This window comes from Liolophura sinensis, chromosome 1 (assembly GCF_032854445.1).
Source record: "Liolophura sinensis isolate JHLJ2023 chromosome 1, CUHK_Ljap_v2, whole genome shotgun sequence".
In the NCBI taxonomy this organism is placed as follows: domain Eukaryota; kingdom Metazoa; phylum Mollusca; class Polyplacophora; order Chitonida; family Chitonidae; genus Liolophura; species Liolophura sinensis.
In genome coordinates this window covers 29,106,052-29,132,737 of record NC_088295.1, presented here as the reverse complement: position 1 = coordinate 29,132,737, position 26,686 = coordinate 29,106,052, and the positions used below count along the sequence as shown (strand labels likewise).

General features: G+C 38.4%; 2 protein-coding genes across 2 annotated transcripts in view; both read right to left on the bottom strand.

Moving 5' to 3' along the window:
• The window catches only part of LOC135475385 (telomerase protein component 1-like), a 21,899-nt gene extending 10,739 nt beyond the window's left edge, over positions 1 to 11,160 (bottom strand). Inside the window, exons 1-3 of the mRNA XM_064755297.1 lie at positions 11,046 to 11,160; positions 1,723 to 1,913; positions 147 to 328 (exon numbers count right to left, since the gene is read on the bottom strand). Of these exons, the coding sequence (XP_064611367.1) occupies positions 147 to 328; positions 1,723 to 1,913; positions 11,046 to 11,160 (488 nt within the window). The remainder of the gene's footprint in view (positions 1 to 146; positions 329 to 1,722; positions 1,914 to 11,045) is intronic.
• LOC135482019 (WD repeat-containing protein 75-like) lies at positions 10,868 to 26,686 on the bottom strand. Its single transcript, XM_064761833.1, has 19 exons — positions 26,498 to 26,686; positions 25,195 to 25,324; positions 24,626 to 24,691; positions 23,503 to 23,593; positions 23,162 to 23,268; positions 22,898 to 22,968; positions 22,406 to 22,501; positions 19,821 to 19,909; positions 18,537 to 18,692; positions 16,695 to 16,891; positions 16,173 to 16,360; positions 15,781 to 15,950; positions 15,178 to 15,364; positions 14,683 to 14,774; positions 13,965 to 14,051; positions 13,239 to 13,465; positions 12,762 to 12,899; positions 11,452 to 11,538; positions 10,868 to 11,194 (listed from the first exon to the last, which is right to left on the bottom strand). Exons 1-19 carry the CDS (start codon positions 26,578 to 26,580, stop codon positions 11,177 to 11,179), a joined length of 2,280 nt encoding a protein of 759 aa, XP_064617903.1. The 5' UTR covers positions 26,581 to 26,686; the 3' UTR covers positions 10,868 to 11,176.

Here is a 26,686-nt window from a genome sequence, read left to right as displayed (position 1 = left end):
TGAACCTATATAGTTGATGCAAGCTGGTATTAACCGACACAATGGCGACAGGCATTCTGTACATGTTACATGGCCATGTAAGCCTACGACATGGTCTTGCGGTGCAAGACTTATTTATCTTCTTCGCGTTCAGTGACTCCACTTACCTGTCTCCGAGCAGGTTAAGGAAGAAAGGTTGACCATTCTCTTCCTGACACCTGTCAATCTCCTCAAGACAAGTGCAGATCGTCTCCTTACTGGTCGAATCTTTGGGAACGCCCCATCGAAGGTCACACTCAATCAGCGAGATCTTCCTGTCCTCACACCATTCCCGTAGCTCAGGAAACACCTGCATTGTTTTTGTACATATAAGCATACCTATTGGAAACTTATTTCATGTCTGTATGACAGATCTGTATATACCTCGGTCCAGGCTATCAGCTTTCGGTCAGTGGTGTCGCTTTGTCAAATACAGCTGATGGTAGCTTTGAGCAACGTCATGAATGTCGACAAATCTATACAACAGTGCTTTGGATTTCTGCGTGCTCTGATCAGACTTTGTCACCCTTAAACCCTAAACCCTAAAACTTATCACAATCAAATATTTACTCCGTACTCAAGTATGTTACATGTACTTATATGGCAGTGGCCAGCACACAGGGTAGAGCCCATCCACGGATTACCTGCAGACCAGGTACGACCAGAGAGGAAGTCAGTATGAGCTGCACTAGCACGCTTCGCCAAATATGGATAAGTGGTATGCATTAATATGCACAGTAGAACGATAATAAAAAAAATGACGGCAAGGCAACTACACTCAAACCCCAGCGATTGCAGGTCTGAGAAGACTTTGTCTCTCACTGATCCAACATGACACATTCAAATTATTAAATAATCGAGTATATTTCACATACAGTATAAGACAGTTCTCAGGGTCCGTATTTATCAAATATCTTGTCAAATATTCAAATAGCTACAAATAAAATTTTGATCTAGAAAGTTTAAAATTTGCACACTGATTCTTGACTGCAGAACAATGTACTAACCACAATCTGAGCTCTTCCCTGCTCTGAGTTTGGCTTCTAAAGGACGCAATTAAATTGCTTGATAAATACGGACCCAGGTTTGTAAGTGTTGGAAAGGTTGCGGATCTTGCGTAGCTAACACATAAACGGAAGCAAGACCTTGGGCGGGAACAATGATTCGAACAAGCGAACCCATACAACTACCATGCCTGTTAACAGCTTTAGAGTTTCACCATGCCACTGAAAATTTAAAAAGGTACGAAAAGCTTAACCAGAACAAAATGTTGTCAGCATGCACGCTTGGGATTCAGTGTAACATATATACGTGTTACAACGTCGCATGTTATACTTCACTGTTGCTGATATCAGATCGTCAGACATTGAGACAACAGACATTTAATTCAAGTGAACTACTGTAGCTCTTACTTAGTCCATGTTTACTGTTTCATCCGCACATGTAACTGTATGTAACTCTTTTTTGACATGCAAATATACCAACAGTAGACAGTCTGTCTATAGCGTTAGTGTGTTTGCCCCACAGACATACCCATCATATTGTCAAGAGATTTTATTTGAGAATATTATGGAATGATTTAATACTTTATATAAGAAATATTAATATATTATGTTCATATTATTACATATAGCATCCATCTTGGTGTAATTTTAGTGTTCGTCAAGTACTACAATGGGATAATACAAATTGCTGAGAGTTTACCTTTTTGACAAGAACTTCTCTTTCGTTGAAGAAATCTGTGAATGTTGACGAGACAAACAGCCTGACTGTCTTCCAGCCCAGGCCTGAGTCCGGACTCTCACATACACGCCGCTGGTACGCTGAACACTGGCGGTCTACCTCAGACCAACACGACGCAATCGTTTTCAAAACATCATCGCTTTCATTCTGTTCTTATGGTACAAATGAAAATTGCAATAAGGTACGTAGAGATGTTAATTAAACCACAAGCGACAGGGGTGCAGTAGGTTTAGTTGATACGAAAATACTGCTTAATTTGAAGGCCTGTAAAATGGACAAGACGTATCATTAACATATGCATGTATTTTATAATTCTTATCATTCACTTGATAACAATGTTACATCTATACTGTATCTGTATATAGACTAAGACGTTGACACTAGCATGCATAACCACACTAGTACACATATTTTCGTACAGTGTCATTGAAAATGCAGGAATTGGATAAATAAATACATTTTGGATACATCCAGTTAAACACTCGCCTTCATGTTATCGCCTTTCTTCTTCGCATCTTCAGCATCACAACAAGCTTTAAATAATCGGTACATACGTCTGGAAACATGGCAAGCACAATATTACAACGTCCATCCTAAAAGAATAGCATCCTTCATAGCATGGAACAGTCTCAGACACTGTACGCCTAATTCAGTGGAAATATACGTCTTCACAAGTGCATACAAAGGAAGTTTAAGACCCTTCAGTGGCATTCACATAACTATAACATTTTGTAATACATATTTATGGAATGTATACAAATCATGACACTATATACAAGTTCCTCAAAATATGTATTCAGTGATTAACAGTCTTGAACCCAGATGAGTTATTTCCGTTTATTATACCGGTACTCCACAGAGGCTTGGGATACAAGGAGGCCGTGAAAGAGTTGTTTGTTATACTACAAAACCCTGAAATAGCCTGAAAATGTTAATAGACACAAAGTGCCGTGCAAGTGTACCGTATTTAAAACTTATGCTCTGAAACTATTCAACGTTTGAGAACGTATACCAACGGGTGCTCAAAACTATAGGGTGGATGGATGCATTTCATCTCAAACTTCCTATTGCTTATATCGCAGAATCTGGAGTTTCCCAAGGCTTGGTCGCATATCACACGCACAATATGGTAGTGTTTAGATTGACCCTGAATCCTTACAAAACTGTGCATGGTAAAAAGAACACAGTCTTTATATTTGTTAATGCATACTGCGCTGAAATCAAAATCAAAAACAAACTTTTAATTTAAAAGTCAAACAGTATCCTGTTCCAAAAATAAATCAGGCCCATTGTTGCTTGATACAACGTCAGCATCTATATCTTTAACATGGCAAGTGTATATCTTTATCATAAAGTCAACTTAATCTACAATTGCTCTGATTTTTTTATTATGTGTATTTGATTGGTGTTTTATATTTTATACTCAAGAATATTTCAGTTATACGTAGGAGGCAGGAGGAATGAATAGTGGGAGGAAAGTCAGGGAAACGATCATCAATAGACAATTGCTTTGTGAAACAGGACTGTAAGGAATATACACACGGATCACAAACCAAAGGTTTAAACTGGGGCAGTTTACCTGGAATACGTCAGTCAATTCGACCTACCAACAAGAAGTGACCCGAGGAAAATAGCGCTAAGGGCGTCATACTCCTTACTCTGCTACGGGGGTTTACGGTCACTAATTTAATTCCCATAAGGTTATTTGCTCACGGTATATCCATGGCTACTGGCCTTTGCGAGCGTACAAATGCAGGCAACACAGAATGAATGGTTAAGACCACGTATATGCAACCCCGATACACACTATAAAAGTATGATAGCCTGAACTGAGTTTGAGGTCAGTGGTATACACAAATATTCTCATCACAACAATAAACACGTCCGGGTCTTCAGCACAGACAGGGTGCATGTGTCAGTGAATTATATTGTCTCAACGCCGGACCTATCGCCTTCGACCCTTGACCATTCAATGAGGTCGCATGTTCGAACCCAGCTCTCGCTGGTTCGGCTGCGGATTTAGGTTATTGCTGGGTGCCGCCTTATTTAGTGAAATATTCTTAATATATTAGTGAAAAAATGTTATAAGTGATAACCACCTTCACTATTTTACCTCTTTGATACAGAACGTGAAAATGCGGACTTTGTTATACACAATAAATAAATCGTTGTCTTATTTGTTGAGCTGTTTTGTTTAAGTATATACCTGAAGTATAGCCGATTAAACTGTATAGGACTGAGTAAGATGTGCAGACCGAGTATCAGAATCTTTGTGGATTATAGACTTAAGACTTCAGATCGAAGTGCTATGTGATTAGGGACATTATGTCTGCCCTAAGATCAGTCAGAGAACGTAGCGAGAAGTTTGTACTCCTAACGTTCCTGCCTGCTAATATTATACCCCACCCCACCCACTCATCTAAAGTGCCCCATCCAACATCTAAACTACCTCTATAATTCACAACAAAATACCTCCTGTATGTGTGTCATGACAACAACACTCTCAGTAATATTTCGCTGCGGTCTAAACAGTCAGCTAATCTTAACCTATCTTAACCTATACGTGACTTCAGTGGCCAATACAACATGCATACCTGTATAGCCAGGTGGCCGCTTACCTGAGGGGGGATCAGTACCGGTATACTGACGTAACACCAGCCGCTATACTTGATTTATCAGCTCTTCGTACTGGTCAAACCACAATCAGTACTGGTTATTATAGCGCTCTGGTATTTGGTCACGTGAGAACATGACCTACTTTCACGGTCGCGAGAAATCAATGAAGGGTCAACCACAGACTAGTACTTCACATGAATGGAGTGTAGACTGAAATATATGTTGGCTTCTTCTTTGATAAACAGGGCAAAAAACGCCTATATATTTATGTTCTTTGTTATTCACTCTATTCATACATACGATATTCACACGAGATATGAGACATGAGTTGTGGGACAGGCCTGTATCATTAACGGACCACCACAGGTGTAAAACAAAATCATTTACAAGCCGTGTAATATTCAACGACGCCAAATCATGTCAGGCACTAGCATGACGTCTCGCCCCAAACCACATTCATCTCCCCAATAGACAACTATAGGCCCACTTTGTAGTCATCCTGTTCAAATTATACACATACAGTCGTCGTTCATTTTGGCGTTTAGTCAGCAGTTTCTAAGTAACAAAATTCATTAGGGACGTCGAGGGTTTACGGGAATAAACATACAAGGGATGTTTGTTTCTGTTTTCTTGTATAAAATACAGTACGTGTTAAACCAAGGTGCTTTCCCTGACGTCCGCGATAACTAGGTTAGCACTGCTCTCATCTCGGACGCTACCACTACAAAATTGAAGCATAAAATACAGCGACAGTCGAATGTCTAGATCAGCCTCAGTGGTGCTCAGATTTATTTCTGAACTGAGCATGAATCTAGTTGTACAACGATCCTATTGTAATTCTGAAAACATTTAACAAGGGTCAAAATCACCAGCACAGCCCATCCGGAGGTTACGACCTGAAACAGGAACCCCGGCATCTCCAGGCTATTTAAACAGGATCGCTGGAGTTCCTTTTAAATGACATAGTAGGCCAACTGTATCAACAGTTCAAGCAGTGGAAGAATATATGCTTCCAGCACGTCCAATTTCCGAGAAAGCTACATGTGTTTATCCCTTGGTCCTCCACAACTTTTCTCTGCCACAGGCTACTGCTTAGACTATTATACGGAAAATACGATCGACATTAAAGAGCTCGAGTAAACGAGATGTCACCATTCTCTCGATAATGGAGACGTGCTGAAGCTGTGTCAAGATGAAGTTTCACTGGGTAGAAAAATCTAAAAAAATATTTAATGGCGGTTTAATAAACCTTGAATGGTAGTCTTTCAGTGGACATAAATATTAGCCGGGTGCTGTCTTTCAATTTAATTTCTTATGCGCACACCTGGTCTGGGTATATATGTATGTACATTGACGAAGGTTCTACCCAAGACTAACCATTGAAATCTTATAACCAGCCCCATCCGCGAACTGAGGTCACCAGCATAGTATGTTTACTGAAAGTTTTCCTGTATTTCAGTACCAATACGTTCATGAGAAAGCCATTCGCACGCATGACTTCACGCATAAAGCGACAAAACAGAATATGAATATAGCCTGTGCACTTTGAACAAGGTTGTGGGACGTCGCTGCCTTTACAAATAATGTGTCTATTCAAAAGGATGGAGGTAGTCTATACATGTAATACAAGTTTATTGGAACAAAATCTCGGCCAGTTACTTTCAGCAAAAATTCTTTCATTTTTTACATTCATATGCATTCAACAGAATATGCCTAGATATTCACAAAGGTTACAGGAGATGCCATTTTCATTGGTCACTGGCACACTGGTCTGCTCTATTTAGGTACAGAAAATCGGACAATACATGAATGTTGCAGGCAAAATATATATACAAATTGATAAATTTATTTCTTTGATGGCCGTTTAATGCTAAGTACGATGTTAAACGCCAAGCATTCATTCATTCGCATTTTCTTAGGGGGATATTTACGACGATAAAGCTTCCAGAAAGACACAGGTTGTCCCGCCCATGTGAGAGTTCGACCTCTGGCACACAATCCCTGGCTTGCAGTTTCTATCATTCTTCACGATACGCTTACACAGACGATGCTTGGGTATGTCCTGAAATGTATGATAGCTGGTTAGCACGATAGCCGCAGATGAGTGCTGTTTTAGAACTGATCACTACCGACACCCAGCTTCCATAGACCACACAACTGTTGGTGTTACTAATGTCCTTGAGAGAGAAGTCTGTGGATCTCATGGCACCGGACAAACATAACACCAACGGCGACCCCATCATAGACTTGGGCACCGCTCCTGAATTCCAACCGTGAATCCTGGTTGAGAGCACATATGAGGAAGAATAAAGCTGAACATTTGTTATATACGGATTAAATTGATTGGCGCATAACTGCGCGCTCAATGATTTTTCAGAAAGTTACACTTGTGGTGTAGTGATTTTCCCCATTCTACAGTGTCTGATGCAAAAAAAAGATATTTCAGTGGTACTCGAGCAGTCTACCATTTTTCGATTTTTTGACCTGTACATTGCTTCGGTGTATTTTTGGAGGTTTATAAGTCGCATGCTTGCCATATAACAGGAGAAGAAGAGTAAAACAGAACTGAAACAGAGGTAGCCTTAGGAGTGTGTTAGCAGCTGTCACTCACAGCTATGGTCATTTTCGCTTCTTGAGGTGCACAGTTTCTTGCACTGGGGCCGATTCTCCGCCCCACAATTCCAGTTCCTTTGTATCACGAACGGATATATCTCATTTGTAACGGTGTACTGGTTATGGCATTTAGTTGCATAAAAGAGCAAACTACACAGAAGTAGTTTATGAAGACATTCAGTGCCATTCTTATAATAAGTGTTGCTTTATGGGCAGATTTTTTTCAAAAGCCTTCCCATTTTTTGTAATATAGGCACAAGCGTAAATTCTCACTAATTGTCGAATGTAAGGGATTTTGTCAGTGGAATGGGCCGTGCTTTTGGTTTCTTTTCACTCTAAACTTACTAGTTATTGCAGAACTAAGACCAAAGACTATAAAAAAGGGTTGTCCACTCTCTTCCTGACACCTGTCAATTTCCTCAAGGCAGGTGCAGATCGTGTCCTTACTTGTCAAATCTTTTGGGAACACCCCATCGATGGTCACACCAGATCTGCGAGATCTCTGTATCCTCACAACATTCTCGTATCCCAGAAATACCAGATGTTTTATTATTTATAAGTCTGGGGGTTGTTTGCGGCAGATGAAATAAACATTTGTCTGGTGTGGCATCCTTTATCGAGTAGCAAAACGAACTGTTAGTATCAATCAGCGATTTCATCTTACAATGTTCAATTATTAAATCACGACGCCCTATAAGCCAATGGCAGAAATTTTACTGGCTTTAACGTGTTTGACAGTTTAATTGTTAAACAGTTGAACCGTTTAAAACAAATAGTTTTTGTGTTTGATAAGTTGCCGAACAACAAAGCACCAAATAAGCAATGTCAAGGAATTGTATAACACTTTGGATTTGACTAAAGCATTCCAGGAACAGTTTGATGTCGATTTCTAAATGTTGACATGCAGGGCGAATAACTATTAGGAAAACCATAGTAGACGACAGCCTTCTTAGACATCTGTGGCGTTAAGACTGGTATTAGCTCTGAGATAGGTTGGCCATGTTCCTAGCTTAGCTTTTCACATTACTTCTGAAAGCTAAACTGGGAAAACTGAAACAGACCTCGTTATGAAGACCGTAGACGCAATCCTTCTAACGGATAAGTTTATTGATTTGCATATCCAATGGCAACAGAGAAACAATGGACAACAGGGACTTGTATCCTCGTTAATAAAATAACACTTAAATTTCGTTTTAAAGTGTTTAATCGATAAAACATCTTCCATTGCCTGTCATGCATACTAATATCATGCATAAAGGTCATTTCAAAATTATAGCGTTTCTCTCAAGCAAATAGGTTAAGCCTTTATATAAAAAAAATCCTAAATTTTGTGCGGGAATTTTTGTTAATAAATTTGTTGCAATTATGCCTTGCGATTATTGATTTAGAATCCGGCGATGAACTGATTTTCGATGTAGCGTGCAATGGCGCTTAGACTGACCTTTTGCACCAAGATTTCTCAATCGCTGAAGATTGGGGAGACATACAGCCTACTGTCTTCCAGCCCAGCCCCGAGTTCGGACTCTCGTATACACGCCGCTGGTACGCGGAACACCTGGCGGTCTACCTCGCACCAACATAACGTTACATGATATTTTCAATGTCTGTCCTTTGTCTTGGACGAAACATTTTATTTCTACAATTTAACCAGAAGTTTCTCCTTTTCACATATACAACTAAAGATAATGCAATTTTTTTTTAGATATTTGTTCAACAAAAACGTCACTCGGAGAATCTCTATGCCAGGTAGCCACCAAAATAATAATTAACAAACCCAGATCATGAAAAATTAGGATTATTGAAAAGTCTATCTTGCAAACTGAAAAGTACCATAAAAATAAACAAACTCGGCGTCCTTTTTTATATGTTGTATTATTGCGGTATATATACTTACCATGGATACCAATACATTTTATGCTGAATCTGCTCAAATCATTACTTATCTTGTAGCCCTAACTGGTTTTGCGGCAATAGACTAACTACTTCAGTAAACATCATCTTGGGTGCCATCACGTCATCATTATGTAAAACCCAAAATGTACAACATTAAACTTAGTAATTTAAAAAATTAAATAAGATAAATAAACCAAAACAGAAAAAGCCTGCTATCCGGTAGCAAATTACAAGTAAAGCTATAAAAGCCCTCATAAAATCTTACATGCAACCAAATGAAATGTATTGCAACACGAGCAGAGATTACTAAATTGGCTTTAGGAGGGATAACGCAAGCAAAATAGGTTTTTAATTTTTCTAGTGGCGCTTGTGAGTGTGATTGAACCGTAGTCATTGAGCAAATCACACAATCGTTTCCTTTAAATTCTTCTCACTTAACACATAATTCGTGGAAGTGATATATTCTCTACTACATGCAGCGTGAACAAGAATAAATATGCGCGAAGTACCATGCATTGGACAAACGGTGGTGGTAAACTTTGTGTTTGCTGGCTTAATTACATATTTAACATTTACAACAGCATACTAGTATATAGGCCGCACTACCTATACGTAGCAGAGATGCATTTTGTATACAAAAACACATATTGTAGGTAAAACGAGTTACTCAAACATACACATCTTTGGCAAACACTGGTTTGGAAAAGCTGGACATCATACACATGATATTTCCACCTTCCAAACAGGCCACGGTTGCCAGCCTACTTCCTGGAACATCGTACATAGCGTCACAGACAATATGATAAACTGGATTTCACATTGTTATTCACGTCTACATGTAATCTTATACACATTAGTACTTTCAAAGCGAAAACATGCCTCTTTGATCACCATCTTAGCTCTTTCTCCGCATTATTCTTCTCAAAGACGCACTAAAAGCAAGTGGTGAATGGTTGTGGACGCCTTTGTGTATGCTCATGAGTATATGAAATAACATGCACTCAGCTTTGAGAACGGCCTACATCCAGCCCAAAGCATATCAGTCTGTGCGGAAAGATTGTATAAAGTGTATATGCGGTAGGCCTAGTTCAAGCAATATCAGCAGACAGCAGGAAAGGATTACATAAACACAAGCTAGAGCATCTACCTTAAAGTTGGAAAACCTGGGATCAAACCCCGGTTGGATCACACCGAAGACTTGTTCTATTTTCGGCCTCCCTTGGCACTCCGTCCTGGATGTTAGAGGAAAGAAACTGGACTGGTTTGCCCAGTGTCAGCATAATGTGACTGGGTGCGGTGACTTCGGCTAGATACTTTAGTGCCGGCATGGACTCAAGAAGCCACAGCTGATTTATATTTCTGGTTACTGGGCACGTGGTCCCGTCAACGAATGGCATAGTTATTCACCGTGCCCTGAATGAGTCTGTATTGAAGTTTTTGTGGTATACTGGGCCGATGCGTTTCTTGAGGTGTGCAAGATTATCAATATACTATCTTGCCTTCATGCACAAAACAACTAAAGCCGCTGAACTATTTTATTTCGGTGACAATACGATTTGTAGTTTATCCTTGTGTCCCTAATTTGTAATATTCTACACAGGCGTTCTACAACACTAATGGATCTGTAACTCATTGTTACATGGCATGTAGTAATATTCAAAAATTTTCACTCATACGGCGGCGTTCAGATTTATGGCTGAAGGAAACCGTAGTGCCGTGGAATATACCACAGACCTTTACTAATTGGCATGCCCATGTTTGGCGTAGTATTGCAAAACTGTATTGGTGGAAGACAAGAGGACTTCAACGAACAACAAAATATTGGTAAACTTCCAATTCAACAATGAGAGCCAGTCAAATTCCACAACTCGTTTGTCGTACATACGGAGGCTAGCACCCTTCGGCCGAGTCTCTTTCTCAAACTAGGCTTGATTAAAACATTTTTATCCAAAGAAGCGGAGACAATATATATGAAATAGGTTTGTGTTTTATTCTGGCGTGTTCTCCAAATACAAACAGCTCAAGTGACCTGCACCATCACTTCACAACTGCTTTCATCCAACTATAATCTTCAGATGGCATATCTGAGATTGAGCCTATGCTAAATAGCATCTTAGATGTTTCTGAAATGTCCTGCATAACTTCCTTTTGGGGTTTCCCACTGGAATGAAGGTCATATTTAGGGACTGTGTCACTTTTCTTTGGAGGTTTCTGATTGGTTGTTTCTGTTTCCATGTCCGAGTCACTGCCTGACAACGCGCCACCGGACTGGTTCATTTCTTCACCACTTTCCTCATCTTCCTGTTTTGAACTGGAATTTGTATATCAAGAAACATTTGTTGAAAGTTTCACTTAAATTTATTTACTTTCGTTGTTTTCTTTTATGCCACTCAAGAAAAGTTATTTAGAAGAGAAATCCATGATAACATTGAACACTATTATTCCCTTCAAAAGAGACAGAGGGTGTGTGCCAGTTTTATCTCTAATGATAATATCCCCTTTTCCAGATATATTTGCTTACGTTAATAGCGGATCTTTTAATCCATTTCCCGCCAACTCAGTGAATACCTGCTTGTCTTGTTGATGAGTAGAGACTCCATGAATGCCCCACAGAGAGATGTCACTGTGGAAGTACATGGCTGAAGTACTGAGCATCTGGAAACAGAAGAAGTTGTCATTAAAACTCCCTGCAAGAATAACTTGATGTCATTACCATTCAAGAAGTGATGAACTTGTGACTACGACCATATACATAATAGCACCCTAACCTTCTTAGTGCAGAGCACAAAACAGTGGTTTGTTGACACGTTGGCTTATGGCATACATGTAGCTTCAGAACTTCACCAACCTTATGGTCTTTATTATTCATGAATAATTAGGTGATATGAAGTCAGAATTACTGTAGGATTACATGAAAGCGTAGAGCTTTGACAAATCGAGGACAGTACACTCAAAAAGACCGAGTTCCAGGTTAATGAACGGCAAAGTACAGATCTGTATTTCTGAAAGCTAACGTGGGAAGAATGAAAACGGATCTCAGTTCTAGACAGCAACATACTTCTGGTGCTGCCCCAGTGAAAGGCTATGTCGAAGGAAGTACATCTGATGTCCCACCACGTCACACTATACTGACACAAACTAAGGTTGCCACTTTTAAACTCGTAGAATGAATTGAACCCCAAGTTTAACTGTGATACATTTTCACGTAAACCACTGTATCTCGATTGCCTTAATAAAACGGGACCAAAAATTGACATTAAAGTGCTACTTCAGAGTCAAAACCTGTCTCAAAATGATAACCCTAACTGAGAGTCTGAATTGCTTTCCTTAATTATCAAAAAACTGCAGTGTATTAAACCCCATTTCGTGTATTTTGGAGAAAAATAAGGAACAAAATTTTCTGTCCATTCCACTTTTGTGTGATGTGATGTCAGGCATGAACAGGGGGCTCCCAAGTCACCCACTGATGAGGTGTAGCCAGAAATACTGATGTACTTTCAAACGTTTTTGACGTCATTCTAGCATAATTTCCTTACTTGACGTCATATCTGCTTGAATCAACGTCACATAAGGAATATTATTATGTCGCACCAAGAAAATTTTGGGCACACTACCAAAGATTTTGTTCTTGACCACTGTTCAGTTACAGGAGTACAATAGTGTTATTCATCATAAATCTTTTGAACCATGGTATTAGTTCTGTTCCATACGATTTCCTTTGTATCATTTAAATATTTCTACTCACTTTTGCTTTAAACTGCAGAAGTATATGAAGCATTTTTTTTGGTTCGATTTCTGCTGATACTTTATGGCAACAAGGCTTGAACCTACTGAAGGATCAGAACCACAAACTTAATCTGAGGGTATGTGAAACTTACCTGGCTTATGAACTCTTTTCCAGGCTGACCAGTTACAGCGTCAAACAGCCTGGGTTTCTCCTCTCTGACACCGGACTTACGATTCTTAGCCATCAGAAGCTTCATCGGGGGCTGAGGTAAATTGTGATGAACTGGTTTCTGCAAATATAACATGTTTAGTAGAAGAGCTATTATTATTAACATATATAATTTGATCAGCGTTTACCACCCTAGCACCCTTTGTTGGGTACCTGACAAACGGTCTTATTTAAATTTAGTATTACATGTGGTAAACTGTATAAGAAAGAGGCGAAAACTGGAGTCAAACCAGCTGAGTTGTAAACTTTCTGTTTTTATTTTAGTGATGACTCTCAGAGATATTTCAATTTATCTCAAGAAACAGCAACCAGGACAACCTGACAGTGATAAAAGACAGCAGATGTTTATGTTTATTTGAGCAGAAATTAAATATTATTGCCTGTAAATGTGATAACGTACAATTGATTCAGTGCTACAACTGTCTTCTGTTTCTGATGTGATCGTCAGTAGTAATTGATCTTCATTCATGAAATATAACTGTGCTGTTTCTTCCCATGGTAACAATTCCTCTCCCTTTGATGAACTCTTCTGCACATGAGGTAGAAACACTGCAGCAACAATGTCTTTGTGGCTACCAGTGCCTTGTGCATAAACTGGTGTTGAATCTGAAGGCTTGAACACAAATACTGTAAGAAGAAATAAATAAAAAAAGACAAAGAAAAATAGTTAATCAAATGAACAGTATATGAACCTACATGTGCACCATCTTACAACTTAAAGGATGAGTAATTTTCCCTTCTTGCAAGACTGTAAAGTAAATACAGCACAATTCGAAGAGATCTTTCACACATTCTGCAGAACAATTTTCACTAGATCAGAACACCTCAGAATGGAATTCACCAAGACTATGCAAATCAGATTTCTCTTTTCTCATACTGCTTTGTATGTGACGTTGTAGATAGCTGAATAAGGTGATGGTTATTTATGAGAAATGTATTGTCTACGTTATACTTCAAATCTTGTTTTAAATTGCTTGCAACATGTCGTGAACAGACATCAAAAAATCTAGATGTTGATTCAAGCCTTGTGTATTTTCATACAGAAAACAAAATTATTTGCACATTTGAACAAAACTAATCACAACTCAGACAGCAAAACTATCTGAGAAACTGAGTAATTGCTTACCATCTCTGTTTTTAGTGAAGGCTGCCATGAGCTCTGAGCCCAAATCTCTCACAAGAACAGACACTTGTAGGCTGACACTCCACTTAACTGGGGAGAAATGAGATGGTAATACTCCTGCTCTAGTCATATGTACATTATATGTGTTGTTATATACCACAACATATACTAATTAGTATCCCTATCATCATAACACTCCAGTAACGCACTGGTTTTCAATCTCTGGATCATGAGGCAAAACCTTAGTACAAATGTGAATGGCCTAAACGATGTGAATTCTTAACACAGCTACTTATAATGAAAGGAGATGAAGAACTCCAATCAAATAAATAAATAAATAAATACTCCTGTGTAAATTCTTACAATATTAATTGGAACAAATGTAAATCCTTAGAAATAACAACTGACACAATTCAAATCCTTACAATAATAACTGAAACAAACATAAATTCTTTCAAAAACTGGAACAAATGAAAATCCTTACAATAATAACTGAAACAAATGAAAATCCTTACAATAATAACTGAAGCAAATGTAAATCCTTACAATAATAACTGAAACAAATGTGTTACAACAAAAACGTGTACATGCAATCTCCTTCTTGATGAAAGACAAACACTGTACTAGGTCATCTGTCAGCTGATTGTACTGATTAATGGTAAATTTGCATTAATATCAGCAATTTTCCTAAAGTCTTATCAATAAATTTTGTGGAACATACCTGAACAACTAAGAAGGTTCCATACAGTCAACTGAGTCTTTGATGTACTAACAAGCAGATGGGAACATCTCTGCAAACCAAACTGTAAGGTTCTGAAAACAGAAGGGGAAATTTTCGAATTCTATAATTTTTTATTTCAAAAAAAGGCTGGATTCTGCCTAAGAGGTCTTGGGCTGAAAACTCCAATGCTCAGCTGCCTGTAATGTATATACACCATAATGAAGGCAAGTGACATGATACCCCTCCTAGTCACAGTATATTGCCAATGGGCTGACCAATCCTTGGACTACACTCAAGTCCAATCCTCACAAACATCAACGTCATGAGAAAACTTCAACAGCCCATGGCGCTGCATTCAACTGTTGGCCACCAGGGGTATCTGCTGGATTTATGCAAAGATCCAGGCTTCATACATAGCACCAGAAGAGGAAGTACCTACACTAACAATTTTAAAGCTGTTATGTGCATTTTAATGATGTAGATGAAAGTCCTTACTGAATACAGTCCTGGTGGTCTTTTCTGTTGAATGTTGTCCTCAGGGCATTGGTATATGGGTCCCAGATTGTGATGATGGACACAAATGCAACAGCCAGCAGTGAACCATCCTCTGAGAAAGCAGCCTGTCCTGCAGGAAGCCCTCGATAAAACCCAACAGACTCGCAGCTCCATCTGCTGCTAGCTCCTGAAAATATGTAAGGTTGTCTTATGACATCAAAGGTTAAAGACATTAGTAATGTGGTTACTGGGAGCAAGGTGTAGCTCAGTGAATAAGGTGCATAACTCCTAGCCACAAAGCACACCAGACGTTTGTTCAATCCTCCATTGTGGACAGGGAATTTGTACATTCCCTGTGTCACTGTGTGCGTATGGTGTTGAACACTAATCAATCAAATAATCATATGGTTAATAGATAGTGATTGATTACTGATTTTACCTATCTTCATCTAAACTGCCTTAACCTGCCTTATTAACTGGAGGTTTAAAACAACCCAATTGCTCTGTTCTGTACCTTATATATGTATTAGTTCATACAGGAATTACTTCTTGTGAAATGCATCCTAGCAATATAAATCAGTTCTATGAAACATGGTAACTTACGATAAATATCTGAGTCATCAACCAATGACCACAGGCGAAAGTTCCCATCATTACTTGTAGTCACAACCATGGGAGATAACTCTGTTTGCGATGATGTAAGCTGTGGCTGGAACTCGACAGCATTTACCTTCTTCTGGTGGGCCATTTCTACTCGTGTATTCAACACAAACCTGAAACACATGCAACAAACAATATACACTGTCACATGTTAAAGGCAGAACCAATAACATTTTTCTTTCATCATAAGTAATAAAATGTGAAGTAACTTTAACATGTTTACCTTTGGATGGACAACAGAGTTGCCTAACAAAGTGTTAATTTATGCCTATTTCATAATATTTCATCATATAGTATTACATAGTTGGATAAAATTTATCAACTATATTACCTACATTTGTGAACTTTCATTGAAATGCCAGAATTTCAGTCTTATTTCTGGTGTCATGACTCCATCATCCCACATCTCCAAGCTAACAAGCCACTCCCCCTTGTCATCAAATGATGCCTGTCTTACGTCTGTTATCACAGTTGGCTTTTTAAGATTCTCCGGAGAGATGTAGTTTTGACAAACAATATCCAGCTGCAATACAGACACAAAAAACTTACTCAATATAATTGTAGTTAAATTATAGAAATCTGCACTGAAAAAAGAAAACTTGAGTTTGGAAATACACAAGCAACTTTTAAACTGTTAATCGTTGTGTTATGTTTTTAGGTATTTAATCTGGAAATAAATTTTTTTTCCTCTGATTTTTTACTGAACACTTACTGAATGGAACCACTGGATTCTAAAATTAAAACTTAAAAGATTCCACAATGAAATTCAAACTGTAAGAGTATAAATTAACTCATCATAATAAAACCAAGCCTTTAATTAAAATATTGTAAGCAATTCTCCCGCTTCCCCGCCTCACATTATAGAGTTGTTTGTCAGAGTGCAGGCAGTAAAACTGGAGGTGGCCCGGTTTCCCATTGGTGACGAGACACTTTGTGCGTGGATCGATGAGGAAGCCCACAGGTATGGGCTCACTGTCTACCTGCTCCAGGTGACTCCGCGTTAAGCCCTGATACACATGTAACAGGCTGAAGCTACTGCTGATCACCTGGATAACTGTAAACAAGAACCAGAGGTTGAATGTCTGAACTATACAATCACCTAATATACATCTCAGCACATTCCCAGAAATGTCTATACACACATGTATATTTCAGTTTTTTAAAATTTTTTTGTAAAACTTTGGGTAGGAATTTGGTTACTTTCTATAAGGCCTGAACAAATTATTTCATTGTAAATTGTAATTGTTTATGCAAATTATGTTCCTATCTGCCGGCTAAAAAAACAGAGGAACAGAGGTGAAACCTGAGACAAAAGGAGTCCTGTAACAACAAGTATGAGTCCATCACTGGATACATCAGATGTACCTGGTGACTAGGTGCCCCAGCGTGAGCATCCAGGAGTAAAGCCCAGCACAGACAAACAATGTGTGCTATCGAAAACAAGACCTCCTGATGCAGACAACAAAAAATCCTTGAAATTTACTTGTGTGTGAGTAACTGCAACAAGAATTCCTCAGTCTGGAACACCTGATCCAAAGATTCAACTTGTTTCATTTTGGGCACCAAAAACCCCAGAAACAAATGTGCCCAACAAGATTTTGCCCATCTGCTGGCAATTTGGATCTTGTGAGATCATAGTCATCTACATCACCCAGTCAGCATGTATGGAAATGTCGTGTGATTACATACAAAATGGAATCTGTGACTTTTTGGGGTCACATGACCTTGAAGGTATCATGTGATCATCTTTCGCCAATGAAATCTTCACTCAGCATTGGTTGCAAGGCTACCAAAGAGCTCGACTGTACGAGACACATGAATGCAAAACCTCAGCTCATTGCATAAAGAGTTGAAATCATGAATTTGGTAATTTACGGTACTTAATATGCTCACAGAGCATCAGCAACGGAACATCCCCAATGCGTCACTGTACTTTACATGCATGTCAAACTTCAGATCATTACATACAACACATTTAAATAAAAATACCAACCCTTACATTTCATTTAACAGTCATTCTAATACACAATACACCAAGTCAGGAATTCAGTAATTTATGGCATTTAATATACACACACCCACTCAAAGATGGAATATCCCCCTTGTGCTATTGTGCTCTACATGTGAGCAAACCCTGAGCTCAATACATGCAGTACTTTTTCAGACACCACCCCTAACATTTTGTTTAACATTGATTCTAGTACACAATACACAACACAGGAAGTCAGGAATTTAGTAGTTTACTGTATTAATATGTACACAGGGAATCAACAATGGAATATCCCCCTCTTGCTATTCTGCTCAACATGCGTGCAAACCATGAGCTCAATACATGTAGTACTTTTTTAGAACCACCCCTAGCACTTTGTTCAACACTGATTCTTATGCATAATACACTAAGTCAGGAATTCAGTAATATACCATACTTAATATGCACACATCCAATCAATGATGAAATATCTCCCTCATGCTATTGTGCTCTACATGTATACAAACCCTGAGCTCAGTACCTGCAGTACTTTTTCAGACAGCACCCCTATAAACATTGCTTTCTCTATTACTGGACCCTGATGCTCAGATTATGACATAAACTATACCTGTACTATAAACAGTCATTCAATATTCAAACCTAACCTACACTGACAAACACAGAAACCAGCACATCACAAAAACAGAGCACATTAGCCTTGTATACTTACCATTATCAGCATGAGCTGTGGCATACATGGTGTTGTCCGGAGAGCAGGTGAGGAAGCGTATGGGAGCGCCCATACGAGGTAGCAACTCCTTGTGATGAGAGTTGTACTGCCATTTCACTAGCACGCATTCATGCCCTCCACTCAGCAGGTAGGAACCTGTCAACAAAGAGTTCACGTCCATTGTTTTATCAACTATTAAAGACTACAGTACAGAGAGTGAAATCTTGGGCTCGTTTCACGGAGCCCAAGCAGCGCTGCGTGCATGTAATGCTACGTACTTGTAGCTACGATGAAAACGTAATACCTACAGGACTGGATGTCAAGGAAGTTGTGTGTTCCCAGCGCTGCGTGTGCTTTGTGAAACAGGCCCCTGAACAGAGACTACAGGACCACAAGAGGGCCTGAAGGACACGATACACACAAGTAACTTTCTAATGTTTTCCTCACTCATGGCATCACAATATGGCGACAGCACAGAAAAATTTATGTGCAAAAGAATTCTACAATGTTCAGAGATTCATGAAAATTACTGCCGGTCTGTAGTCAAATTGCCTTACAAAAGACCACGGCATATACAGTAAAACTAGTCTGGCATCATGTTAATTTACCTCTGGGTTTTATTCTAACTGTTCACAATAAGGTAGAAAAAACATTTATGTTAATTCAATACATTAGATGTCATCAGTCTAGAATTACTCAAAATGCTGTGTTGTCGTCACATTTAACAATCACAAGGAAATAGTGCAAAGGGACAAGGCCATTATCTTAGTCTTCCAGCAGAATCAAGGTCTATGTAGCAATACAATATAAAAGAGTACAGCAGTTTTGCTTTAACATTTTCTTTTAATGTAATAGAATGTATGTACATATGTATGCTTCATACATAATTTTCAGTCATATGACAAGGAGTCATACAGTGAATGTACATATGCTTACATATATATATATATATATATATATATATATATATATATATATATATATATGTATATATATATGTATATACCCCCACTGAAGTATCATACTGAAGTCACTGTCTCCATTCCTGTTTCCTTTCTCTATCTTCTTAGCGTTGAGTGCTGAGTGCCACATGAGGCATCATCAGGTCTCATTTTTAAAGTCTTTTATATGGCCTGACCCAGCTCTGAGCTCAGATCTCCAAACTTCCGAAACAGACCCTAGCTCTAACCAGTAGTCTTTATCATATAGCTTTATCTTCTAAATCAATTTCTGGCCCCATTACAAGAGAGTTCGGGCTGTAGTAAACAGTTTATATGCACTGACCTTCAGCCGTAAAGGTCAGATGGAGGACTGGTAAAGCATGCCAGTGACAGGTCGTCTTCACCACATTTGTACGGCTCAGGAAATTCCACCTGGAAAATGAAAAGTTTGAGTAGACCGGTGTGCAGACTTTCCACACATGCCACAGTACACATTCTTCCCTTACAATAAGCCAGATTTAAACTTCAAGCAATGGAAGAACAAGTGCCAACTTTCTAAGGGACAAGGCACTAATTCCAACTTCCAAGCAATGAAGCACACGTGCCAACTTTCTAAGGGACAAGGGACTAATTCCAACTTCCAAGCAATGGAAGCACACGTGCCAACTTTCTAAGGGACAAGGGACTAATTCCAACTTCCAAGCAATGGAAGCACACGTGCCAACTTTCTAAGGGACAAGGGACTCATTCAAACTTCCAAGCAATGAAGCACACGTGCCAACTTTCTAAGGGACAAGGGACTAATTCAAACTTCCAAGCAATGAAGCACACGTGCCAACTTTCTAAGGGACAAGGGACTAATTCATACTTCCAAGCAATGGAAGCACACGTGCCTACTTTCTAAGGGACAAGGGACTAATTCCAACTTCCAAGCAATGGAAGCACACGTGCCAACTTTCTTAAGGACAAGGGACTAATTCAAACTTCCAAGCAATGGAAGCACATGTGCCAACTTTCTAAGGGACAAGGGACTAATTCAAACTTCCAAGCAATGGAAACACACGTGCCAACTTTCTAAGGGACAAGGGACTAATTCCAACTTCCAAGCAATGGAAGCACACGTGCCAACTTTCTAAGGGACAAGGGACTAATTCAAACTTCCAAGCAATGAAGCACACGTGCCAACTTTCTAAGGGACAAGGGACTAATTCAAACTTCCAAGCAATGAAGCACACGTGCCAACTTTCTAAGGGACAAGGAACTAATTTAAACTTCCAAGCAATGGAAGCACACGTGCCAACTTTCTAAGGGAAAAGGCACTAATTCAAACTTCCAATCAATAAAAGCACATGTGCCAACTTTCTAAGGGACAAGGAACTAATTTAAACTTCCAAGCAATAAAAGCACACGTGCCACTTTCTAACATGAAGATACTCATGATGGATATCAACACTTAATATTTATTTGGTGTTTTACCCTGTACTCAAGAATATTTCACTTATACGACGGCAGTCAGTATTATGGTAGGAGGAAATCAGGCAGAGCCCAGAGGAAAGAGCCCACAGTCAATACTTCAAGTGAAAGACAGTACTTAACCAATGTTTATGTCCACTGATCAAAGTATCTTAAACTAGCATTAAATAATTTTTTAGAGTTTTTTTCAACCCAGTCAAAGATTAGTGAAACGTCGTCTTGACACAGCTTCAGCACATCTCCATTATTAAGGGCAAGATGACGTCACCTTTACTCTAGCTCTCTAACGTCGAAGGTAATTTTTGTATAACAGCCTAAGCAGAAGCCTAGTCTGGTTCCCTGATATATTCTGTGTACTTTGAAAGTGATGATTTAGCATCGTTGTAGAATTAGGTATTCTGTGTACTTTGAAAGTGATGATTTAGCATTGTTGTAGAATTAGATTCATCTTCATTTCTGAAACAAATGGAAATAAATCTAAGCACCACTTCGGCTGATCTAGGCATTCAACTGTTACTGGATTCGCTTCAATTCTGTAGCGGTGACTTCTAAGATAAAAGCAGTGATGACCTAGTTATCGCGGATGTCAGAGAAAGCAAGTCGGCTGGAACATGGCGCTTCAATAATTTTACTGTATTTTATAAACAAACAAAAGAAAAACAACATGTCTTCTGTGCAAGAAAGACAAAGAACAAAATTTAAATTCTTCAGTTGTAATGAATTCAGAAAAAAATTATACGCTAAGATTTAATGAATTTTAAACACTGTATGGTGAGATGCCATTTTCTCATTCACATAAACCTTCGGCATCCCCGATAAACTTTGCACAAATGAACTCAGATATTTGTTATCTAAAAACTGCTGACTAAACGCTCAAATGGATGCCAAAAAATGTACATGGGGAGATGAATGCAGTTTAGGCCTTGATTTGTTTTCGCATCTGATATTTTAAATGCTGTGCTTCACAGGACTTTCCATGTGACTTTGCCAATGCCATACTTACCATAAGTGTATTTATACGTATTTTTCCATCTGACATATCTATGCTTACAACAAGTGTATTTTCCATCAGACATTCCCAAAACCATGCGTGCCACAAGTGTATTTTTCGGTCTGATATCCCAAAGAGCTATACTTATCATGAGTGTATTTTTCCTTCAGACATCCCCATAGCTGTGCATAGCACAAGTGTATTTTCGCATCCTACATCCCATAGCTATGCTTATCATAAGTGTATTTCCACTCTGATATTCCCAAAGTTATACTTACCACAAGTGTATTTTCCTGTCCAACATCCCCAAAGCTATGCGTACTACAGGTGTATTTTTCCATCTGACATCCCCACAGCTGTGCCTAGCACAAGAGAATTTTCCCATCCTACATCCCCAAAGCTATTCTTACCAAAAGTGTATTTTCCATCTGACATCCCCATAGCTACATATACTATATACTTACCAGAACTGTATTTTTCCATCAGACATCCCCACGGCTATACAATATTCTGTTGGATGACAAGTTACACAAGTCACTTTTTCCTTCTTGACACGATGTCTGAAATGCAAAATGTATTAAATCTTTATAAATACATTATACGTTAAACCCTCTTTCATTCTGTTCATATCAAACAAAAAAGCTGTAATTATAAACAAACTGACAAAATCAATATAAACTTACACAAAAGCAAGTCTACTCTAGGCTTTCATGTCTGATTTACAAAGAAGGATGGAATAATGCAAGCAACTGAGGTCTGTCACAGGAAATTTTGTCTGTCCATTTAATAGTGTGACCTTTTCAAATCACATGAGAAGCTTCTTTTCTATAATGCTCGAATGTTAATCCAGAACATCTATACACAGACCTTAAAATCAAGATTACTGTTATACATGTATTGTCCTAAAAATTAAACAGGTATTAAACTTCAAAGCATGATTTAAGCAAATAACTTACTCTTCTAATATTTTCTTTTTAAATGAATATATCTTCAGCCCTTTTTCCTGGACTGATACAATGTACTCATTCTGAAACACAAAATGGGGTGAAATTCATGAAAATTTATATCTGAAATAATTTATTTTATCATTTAATTTTATTTTTTGGTTGGTGTTTGATGTTAATTTAAGAAAAACATTACTACAGTGTTAAAATGTTTTCTCTACAATTGGTAAAATTGTGTTTTATTCACGGTAGAATAACTATTGCTTTGCAGGTTACCTCGTGTCCCATGGCAACACCACGAGCATCACCAGAACATCTTTCAATCACAGTTTCAAGTTTAATCTTCTTATCTTCGACCAGATGACATGTACTGAGATCACAGGCTGAAACACAAGTTAACAATATTTTGAGTTATGAAGTAACCCAAATGTATACACATTATGAGGTGATGCGATAAAGTAGGATAATAGTATACTCTAAATCAACTCTACGGAAATGAAAGATAACTGGTTAAAACTGAAACCACAATGGCCATATGAGGTGCAACAGTTCTACAATACTACTGAAGAACATGGAAACAAATCTGAAAAATCCTTCTTAAAAGGGAGGTAACTCACCACCAGCAAATGTTTTCCTCAATACAATAACAGAATTGTCCAACCATTTCGGCAGCCAGAAATTCAATATTGGTGAGTGTAATAGGAATTTCTACAAAGAGACAGTGACCAGTAAAAAAAAAAACATATATGTAGTCATTAAAGGGACATATCGTCAGGGCTTGAATTAGAAAATCTCCTTTGGCCTGCAACTTTTCTCCAGCCATAAAGTTTTAGTAAGTACAATAGCAGATGATCTGCAATTTTTAAACAAGACTTGCCAATTTAGTAACTTAATTAAATTAAATGTTAGGGTCTATTTTCAACAACTTTCTGATATTTCCCTGCCTCAATGTTTAATCAATGAATTCCAAAATCCAGTTGGTGCATAGTGAAGTGGGCTCCTAAATTCACTCTAAAGCATTAGAGAATAGGACCTTTATTATCACTTCTGCAAGTATAAATGCAATCCTTTGTTGAAATGTTGTTGCAATCCACAGAAGTATTTCCTTTTCGCTTGTCGAAATAATTTTTTGCAGTCATGGCAAATTGGGTCTACTAATAGTTTGGAGCAGTGCGCCAGAAGACCTGGAAATCAACCTAACAGGACCACGTAGCCCTAAATGACAAGTTTAGCGACGGTTTCATCAGTCGTCATGAATTAAAAATAGAAAGAACAATTTGTCCAGTCAGTTGTACGAAGAAAGTCAACTCTAAAAGGTTTCAGTCAAGGTTTGCTGCTATTGTTTATCGTCTGCGCAGCTGTCTCGTTATCCATGTTTTCTTACCGTGGCCTTAGATTCAATCCGGACAATCCAGAGAGGAAAGTTAACACTTTATCAGATTTTCTGCATATATGGATTTAAATGTGTACTAGTGACTGAAAGGATCCTTTTTACCTCAATCCAAACAAGAAGTCAACATTAGTTTCGCTTTTAGCTGATGCAAAAATGGAAGTACGTGCCGCAATATGAGCACACATGCACACACAAGAGAATGTCTTATCCGTCCAAGAAATTTAAAATACTTCATTGGACACACAGTGAATGTGTCTCAATGTAACTAAATATAAAACTTTATAAAAGAGAGGAAAAACATAAGGAGTTCCACCAGGTTGATTATTAGTGTTATAACTGATTTGTACCCGAAGCTGAACTCCATCCATGTAGTTCCATTTGATAATAGTCTGATCAAGTGATGATGAAAATATCTGAAAACAAAAAGTGAAAGTAAAGAGTGAAATTCACACTTTTTTCAGATGTACAGATTGAAAACCCAACATCTGTAAATTTTGATAAATGCTTTTGACAGGAATACAGTGTTTTAGCTCCAAGTTCAGAGCACAACAGCAACATTACAGCTTTTAGTTGTACATGTAGCAGAACTTGTACAAAGTACAAAGGTCTGACAGCAATCTGAGAATGAAGACTTCTGATAATAACAACATGAAGAGTGTCTAAAATCACTTTTAAATATTTTGACAAAATAAAGTGCACAAAAGATTAAAAAGACAAGCCTCCTGAGGTAGATTTAACAGGCATGCAAAATTATTTCACCGTTTTAGTCCTGTTACTTGACAAATATCATTCTGACAGAATCAATGTGAAAGGAAAAGAACATCAATGGTTGTATAACCGAATACATACACTAATCTTGTAATTTTGTTCTGATACAATTGATGACAAACTAGAAACAGATGACTTTTGTACTTACTTGTAATTTATTTTTAGGATTGACCTGAACACATGTGACTGGTGACCTATGACCTTTAAGAATGTGGACACATTCTCCACTGGTAATACTCAGTACCTTCACAGTGTCACCAGCACAACAAAACAGGAATCTGGAAATAAAACAGGTCACGAATATATATGACATAGGTGTTTGTTCCTGTGCATAGATTTGTCTCCTTAATTATATGAAAGTTTTGAAAACGTCAATTTTTTCTTCTGTAGTTGGTATGTACTGTTTTGGGTATGTTAACTATTTTTAAGACATACGCCTCTTGGACCAGAAAGGTGGCTAACTGTAGGATTTAGGATTATTGCACATTTATCACATTATTTTCTATGAAAGCTTGTAAACTACATCTGCTTCCGCTACACATGCTCTAGCCTCTAGTGCTACTGCATAACATCTAGGGCCAATCTAGCCCCGAAAGTTGCCAACTCCTTTTCTTATACTGGCATATCATCGTTGGGGTCTTGACGCTTACATTGTTAATTTTGTACTGAACGAAGGTCCAGGCCGATTGCCTTTGTTATCGAACAAGTCTCACAAAAATAAATGACACCAACCTAAAAACCTGCTTTCTCCACTTTCACCGCCACCATATGTCCGGACTCAATTTAGAATAGATTTATTCTAGCCATGACGGCACAGTATAAACTCCTTGGCCATTGCCGCCATGTTGAGCAGCCACTCACATGTCCTGTTTCATCATGTTCATAGTGGAGCAGTGAGAAGATGGTGGTATTTGCCGAGAAGCATATACAGTGGAAGCCTTCATGGCTATAATAAATCTATTCTAAATCAAGGAGAGATATGGTGGTGGTGGTGGTGGTGGTGGTGGCGCGGTTGTGGCGGCTCGTGGGTGCAGAAAGCAGGTCTTTAGGTTGGTGAATTTCATTTTCGCGAGACTTATTCCATAACAAAGACAATCGGTCTGGACCTTCTTTGAGTACGAAATTACCATTGTAAGCGACGAAAATCCGACACTAGGCCTGTATAAGAAAAGGAGTTCGAGTCTTTCGGGGTTAGGGAAAACCATCAATGAAATTGATACTCATCGTCTGAAAATGAAACTCATCGTCGTATGAAATCAGCTCAGATGGATTGCTCTTTACTGCTTCTGTACTTAAATTTAAAGGCCTGAACAGATGTGATCACATTTCGTTTGCCACATTCTGAATGAATGGCGTATAGGCCTACATTGTTGAGCAGTCGGAGTTCAATGACATGAGCTTTTGGATTGGATTGAATATTTTCGTTTCGCATTGTGGCGAAAGCCACTCACTTTGAATCCCATGAAAATGTTGGACAACATTTCACCAAACTTGCCCCTCCTCGCAAGCGTACAGTAGACTTTTCTTTCGCCATCGGAACTCTAATTTCCACAAGACGAATTTTTAGCAGCAAAATCACATCATGGTCTCCACGTGTTTATACAGCGGATGTTGAATACTTAATGCGAACACGCATGCGT